This window comes from Lactuca serriola, chromosome 9 (assembly GCF_051521515.1).
Source record: "Lactuca serriola cultivar US96UC23 chromosome 9, Lser_US96UC23_V15, whole genome shotgun sequence".
NCBI lineage: Eukaryota > Viridiplantae > Streptophyta > Magnoliopsida > Asterales > Asteraceae > Lactuca > Lactuca serriola.
Window position 1 is genome coordinate 191610693 of NC_136416.1, and position 7348 is coordinate 191618040.

General features: G+C 27.2%; 1 protein-coding gene across 1 annotated transcript; it reads right to left on the reverse strand.

The window, feature by feature from the left end:
- Positions 1 to 292: 292 nt before the first annotated feature.
- Positions 293 to 5921, reverse strand: LOC145077203 (S-type anion channel SLAH1-like). The gene is made up of 2 exons (XM_079022966.1): positions 4913 to 5921; positions 293 to 760 (listed from the first exon to the last, which is right to left on the reverse strand). The coding sequence occupies exons 1-2, from the start codon at positions 5885 to 5887 to the stop codon at positions 428 to 430; spliced, it is 1308 nt and encodes a 435-aa protein (XP_078879092.1). The 5' UTR covers positions 5888 to 5921; the 3' UTR covers positions 293 to 427.
- Positions 5922 to 7348: the final 1427 nt, after the last annotated feature.

Genomic DNA, 7348 nt, shown 5'->3' on the forward strand with positions numbered 1-7348 from the left:
TAGTCTAAAGAGAAATTAAATATCCTCCTACTTTTCCTTTTACCCATCCTCCTACCATCTTTAGATGATGACAAATGTAATAAAAAATTATAAATTTTATAAAATATAACAAATGTCACAATCTTAAGTGTATAGGAAAATGAGAGGAAGAAAAATAGGAGAATATTTGATTTCTCTAGTCCAAAACATGCATATTCTTGTCTATTTGGCCCTTATATGCCTTTAGTTTGGAGCCATGCCCATACATGCTCTTTAAATAAAACCCAAAACTTCTATAATTTCAACATAGTTGTTAATTTAGTATGTATATTCATATTCATGAACGGTTACCATTACACAAATTTAATCTAAATCAGCATCGACACATCTTTTTTTTTTTTTTTTTTTTTTTTTTTTTTTTTTTTTTTCCATAAGACAGATCTTTTGGTCATGAAGTAGACGATTCCAAACACGAATTTGAACTTACAGTAGAACTTACACTACTTATAGTAATAGGACCCATAGTTGCAACACTTGGACCATACAAGTCATCTGGTGGCAAAAGAATGTTTGTGTTGAGGGCTGTATAGACCATTAGAACAATGGAAACCATAACCGAAAGTAATGAAAGAAGAAGCATAAGCAAATGAGCAATGCTACTCTTGGTCTCTTGTGCATATTCTGTCGAAGCCAATGCCAAAACTGTTAATGGGTATGAATATGCCCACCATACCACATTGAACTTCTTCATTGATTTCTTGAATAAATTTGGTCTTGTTATCTATTTTTTACATGTAACAAAGGATTTAGTTAGTTTCATGTGGTATTTATGTAAAATTTGAAAACTTCAGTTGTAGAAATTTAAAAAAAAAAACATGTTTTAAGAGAAATACAATAGAATGGTAGAGTTTTTGCTTCTATGTTCTAGTTTATCAAGTTTTTATAATGTGATTTACATTGTCCAATTCTGTAAGTTGAAAATAAGACAAGACTATACATGAACTCAAAAAATATAATCGATAAATTTCTTTTTGGTGGAATGTACAAAGCTAAAAAAAAAAATCCTTTAAAATATTCAACAACTATTTATCTATTGTGGATTATGATAGTCTTATATCAAATTTTAGGGTTACAGCTAAACCACACCCTTAATTATATTATATAAAAGATATAAGAGAAAACTACAAAACTTGTCGATATTGTTTATTTTTTCTTTGGCTAAAGTCCAAAATACTTTCAGCTTATAAAAATAGCCTTTATTCCCCGGTTTCATAGTTTGATTCCTAAACTAATAAACTTAATAGCACTTCATTGTCTTTGAAGTCAAGCACCAAATCAACCATGATTACAGCCCAAAACATGGATATTTTTAAAATTTTCAAATTCCTCGAGTATTTGGAATAATATTTGTGTAAGATTATTAGTCGACTGGTTAATAGTGTTAGGTTAGGGACCAAATCTTACTAGTTGACCAATCATTATTGACGTGGGAAATTGTGTACAAGTTTAATTGAATCAAATGGTTGAAGACTTGAAGTACATGCAATTAGTTACATAAATAATAAAAATAAACTCTGAGATTGATAATAAAAATAAACTCTGAGATTGATATGGGATGTGAATAACCTCCAAAAGTTTATACAACTTGCATTGATATGTTTGAAAAGTTACGCAACTTGCCGTGATATGATTTAAGAACAATCGAACATCTATAGGAATGTTTTTTTGTTTTTGTTTTTCTGGATGATTTGCTGACAGAAAGTAATTTTTTTTCTAAAAAGTTATTGTCAACTTTGTTTTTATTCTTGTTTTTTTCTCATCATCTGGGGACAAAATTTAAAGATTTTAAAATGCAGTGGACATTAAGGGCATTATGAGAAGAAACATGTTCATAGAAAATTGACATGTAATTTATTAATTACACACTTCTTTTTTTTTAACCAATTTTTGTATATTTTAATCCATTTTTTCTTTCTATCCATCATCTTATTATTTTTAGATGATAATAAGTACAATAAATATTTATTAATTTTATTAAATATAACAAATATCACAATCTTAAATATATAGAAGATGATAGAAATAAAAAATAAAAAAATATTTAATTTCTTTTATGTGAAAAGACTAGCTGTAACCCAAAAAAAAAAGCCAAAGGACAAAATATGATTCAAACATTGGATACGCTAACCAAGGAAATAAATTTAGTAAAAAAATGTCAAAATCGTATTTGTTTTCTCTTATGACTAATCAACAAATAAAGACCAAAAAATCATTCTATTCAGTTACTTCTTATTTTTCTTGTACAATTATACTCCAACTGTTAAAAAGGATTCTCATTTAATTCGATACGTGTATGTAGAACTAATTATCCATTAATTATTTTAGTTATTTTAAAAAAATAATTAATACACATTAAATGCTGAAGATTTAATTAATATTTATTACTTTTTCCAAATATAATATGTATTAATTATTTTTTTTCAAATAACTAAAATGATTGGTCAACAATCAATCATAAATACAAACAATAATTTTTTTTTTGAACCAACAATTATATTAAAACAATGACCCTAGCAAGATGTTAGGGACCAAAATGCAAACAATAAATAGTTAGAACAAAATAACCTATATATATATATATATATATATATATATATATATATATATATATATATGTGTGTGTGTGTGTGTGAGAGAGAGAGAGAGAGAGAGAAAGAGTGATGAAAACATAAAAGGGAAGCTGTGAAACAAAGTTTTTATAAGTAGTAGTTAAAATAAATGAGCTATGTTTTTCCAGATAATTTAAAACAAAAAAAATATCATAAGAGAGTAGTAGTGTGGCAAAAAATATCATATATATATATATATATATATATATATATATATATATATATATATATATATATATATAATTGTAATTAATATCTAAATTATGCTATATTCCTAAATTTTCTGCCACACTACTACTCTCTTATGATATTTTTTGTTTTAAATTATCTGGAAAAACATAGCTCATATATATATATATATATATATATATATATATATATATATATATATATATATATATATATATATACTAGGTGTAAAACCCGTGTATTACACGGGTTGATTAAAAAAAAGATCAAATATCAAAATGTAAACAATAAATATTTTTTAAAATAAAATTTTGAAATAAGGAATAAAAAACATATTAATTGCAATTTATTATCATATTACTATATTTAATACTTTACATATATACATCTAAATATTATGTGACTTTAATTTTAAAAATTGAAAAATCTAGAAATTGACATGTGAATTTTATTTTATTTTAAAAATATTACAAAATGATAAATGTCAAAACTTATGAGAGATTGACATGTGGCAAAATTGATTTTCAATTTATTATAGTAGATAAAAGACAAACAGAAAATTAAAAAAAAATGAAAATAAGCACATAAAAATGACAATAGGAATGGACCATGAGTTACGTAGGTACAGAAAGGGACACCAAACTCCAAAAGTTGTTTGGTGAGCGTGAAAGTGAGATTGGTCTCTTTCCTTTTTTATATTCTAAAGATTGAATTAAAAATATAAGGTTATAAAATCATACTGTAATATATAATAATTCATTTCATTTATATTATTATTCTCTTTCATATTTTATAAAACTATTTTACTTAGGTAATATAGTAAAAAACAAATTGATTTTTTAAGTTATCTTCTCAATATTTAAAAAACACAACAATATAAAGTTAATAATTTATAATATATATTAGTTAAAAATTAGTAGATTATTATAACAAGTAGACTGTATATCAAATGTGCATGAGGATTCGTGTATTTGTTCATCTTAAGTAATACATTTTGTGAATTGTTTTGATACTTAAGAAAGCCAAATATCTTTTAAGAAGAATAAAGTATGATGTTCTTTTAAGTATAGTTTTTGATATGTAAGAATATCAAAATAATTTCCTAAGCTAGTCAGCTAGATAAAGTACTGACTTATTCCTAAATTGTAAATATTTTCTTTTTCAAATTACCATATATATGACCCTTAAACGTTAATTTTCAAAAATATATTTCTTCAAGTAAAATTTAATCAAAATTAAATTCTCTTTTTCATTAAATTTTTCCTTTTCGTTTTCCAATTTGTATGTTAAATGTTCAAATAAAAAAAATATTTCTAGTGCCCATAAAACATATTAAAATAATAACGTAAATAATTCGATTTTTATGCAAATCGTAATCAAATTTGTTCTTATTCGTCTTTGAATTACGGAACCGAACAAAGTCACATAAACATTGAAAATACACCAATCGAAATTCTGGTTTAATTATTTTGTCTGCTACAACTAATACGAAATAATATCTACATAAATGATTTTAATATAAAATACAAAAACATCAAAAGTTAGTTTTTAAGACGTATAATATCTTAATTTTTGAAAGAATTGTATATGTATGCTTATTTATTCTTTGTCCTTAGAATTTTGTGTGAACTGTGAACCATACTTAATAAAATATATGAATATTATTTAATATATAAGATCCTTCGATTAAAGACAAAATGTCTGAATCTAGGTAGCCACAAAGCGAAATCAATATAGACTACGTTCGTATAATAATAATAATAATAATAATAATAATAATAATAATAAATTAATAAAAAACTAAAACTTAGATTGTGGTAATATAATTTCATTATTTAGTTCGTTTTAAGTAGCACTTGCTTAATACAAAACTTTGATCATTCTCGAATATATTAAATATTTAAGTAATGTATTTAATATTTGATTTGACTTTTAGTTAAGTAAAAATGTTTGAATATTAATTAAATGTTTAAAAATATAATTAATTGAATAAAAAATAGAAAATCTTGTAAAAGACCCTACAAATAATCTATGTATATATATGCGTTAAAAGGGGAACAAAGTCGAAGACTTACCAGAGACAAGAATAGAAAGAGAGAAAGATAAAAAAGCATCTTTGACGAAAAGTCAAACGTCCCGGAGATGGAGTCCCAAGCTAAGCTCGCCATGCTCGGAGCTGCAATGAACAAGAACATAACCGGCCGGAGCATCGCCGGAAGGCAGTTGTTTTCCGACATTCTCTGATAAAGCGTCACGAAAACCACAAGATAATGTATCATCCCTAACGCAAACATCACCATAGCACTCTCCTTCCACCCCATCTGAGCCGCTGCACGAGCTCCGACGAAGTTTCCGACCACCGAAAGCTGGCTCGCCGGGTTTGCCACCGTCGACAGAATACGCTTCCCTTTCGTGAACCACTGCCCGTATATCTTCACGTCGAGAACGAATATCGGAACCACGAAAACCCACCAAAGAAGAAGGTAGTATATCGTTTTTGGTGTGAAAAACGGCGCCGATTGAAGCAAAAGAAGCCATGAGATTGATGGTGCAAAGAGGTAGTTAACTCCGATATGATTCAGGTATTCGCTTTTAACCATATCGGAAAATAATGCGCATCTTAAGATGTATAAGATAGAGAGTGATGCTAGAATGAGCAGCGATAGTGACCAGAGGAGGAGGAAGGCGGTGGAGGGAAACACACCGAGCATTCTACGGTAAGCGTGAGCGTTTTCCGGCGGGTCTTTGAGGGTTTTCCAGAGAAGGGCTTGACAGCAAAGGGAGAGGGTGATGCGAAAGTAGCCTGCATGACACCGTGTTAACACCGGAAAAACCAGGCCTTTGATTACGATCAAAATTCCGTCGTGGTCATCTGGCTTGAGGATGGTTGAATCGATGACTAACTCGATTTGTGGTGGTGGCGGTGGTGGTGATGATGGTGATGGTGATGGTGATGGTAGATGTTTGTCATGCGTTGTCATGTATGTTGCGGTGGTGGTGGACTGGCGGCTGCTATGCTTGTTTGTGTTTGAGAGTATTTTCCACAACATGTTATTAGTGGTGATATTTATAGAAGAACGTAAGGGGTGGTCATGCAACATAAAATACACCGATGTCGTATTTTTTGTTTTATAAAAGACTTAATTTGGCATTTAAACTTTTATTTAGGGTATGTTTGGGTTGTCTTTTTTTATTTTATGTCAAAAAAGTGATTTTAAAAAAAAAGTGTTTATTAGCTTATAGTTTTTAGGAAAAGTTGGTTTTAAAAAGTGTTTGGATACGAAAGCTGTTTTTTCAGAAGTAAAATGGATAAAAAGCTAAAAAGCTAGGATTTTCTAGCTTTTTGAAAGCTTTACTTTTTCTCATCCGAAAAGCTGTAAAAAGCGTTTTTTAAATAGACAAACACTTTTTTAGCTTATTAAAAAGCTTAAAAGCCGATAAATTTTTTTTTTAAAAGCTATCCCAAACACTCACTTAAAGATTCAAATCTAAAAGTTAAACTAAGGCTAAAGGGTTGGAATTTGGATAGCTTTTTTGACAATGGTAAAAAGATGTTATATCATAAGTTTTCATAATTTTTGCTATATTTTGCTAAGTTACGGTGGTTTTTTTTAACAATGATATATATAATGGTATTTACGATTTAAAAAAAATTACAATGACCAATCAGAAAAAAAAAAAAAAAAAGATACATTATCGGTGGAAATTTATCTATGAAATTTACCACCAACAAAAAAAGATTGGGATATGGTATTCACTATCAGTAAAAGTGTCAAATAGTTTTTTACCAAATGATAATAGCATCTCATACTGTTTAGTCTAACCTGCGTTTCACAAAAAAATATTTTATATTTTTTACAAACTAACTTAATAACCCTTCTCAAAAATCATGTTTTTATTTTTTGTTTTATAAAGATGTTCTTTCATATAATTTTATATGATTTCTAAGACTTTTAACAAACACATATACAACTAAAAAAAATATAATTTACAGTTTTTATCTAGTTAGACGCATCAAACATGATTAAATATGTAAATTAAAATTTTAGTTAAAAAAAAGATTAAAAAGTTATTCAAACCAAATGGTTAAGAGTTCAAATTCTTTTTTAAAAAGTAATTAGATTTAAAAAGTAAATTAACGAATGTGTGTCACTGTTTAAAAAAATAGATGCCACAGATTATTATCTTTTTAATATTAAATATATTATACGTGTTTTGTAGTAATAAAATACATAAGTATATTTAAATAAAAATTATTTCAGATTAAATTGAATCAAATCCAATACAATTTGAATCTGATTAAATTATTACATGTCTAAAGCATCCATAACCCAGAGTTAATTAGGAGAAGACAAAATTGCAAAAATGGTCTATGCGGTATGCAAATTTTTAGGGTTTTAGTCCAAACTTCGAGTTTTTTTGGATTCATAGTGTTTTTAGAGTGGTTTGTATGTGAAAATAGTCTCTCCAAAAATTAAAATAACTTACCATTGGGTATTTATTTATCATTT

Coding starts and splice junctions, on each gene's coding strand:
- LOC145077203 (XM_079022966.1), bottom strand. CDS start 5,887: ATGTTGTGGAAAATACTCTCAAACACAAACAAGCATAGCAGCCGCCAG. Junction 761..4,912: donor TCTTTCTATTCTTGTCTCTG/GTAAGTCTTCGA, acceptor TGTAAAAAATAG/ATAACAAGACCAAATTTATT.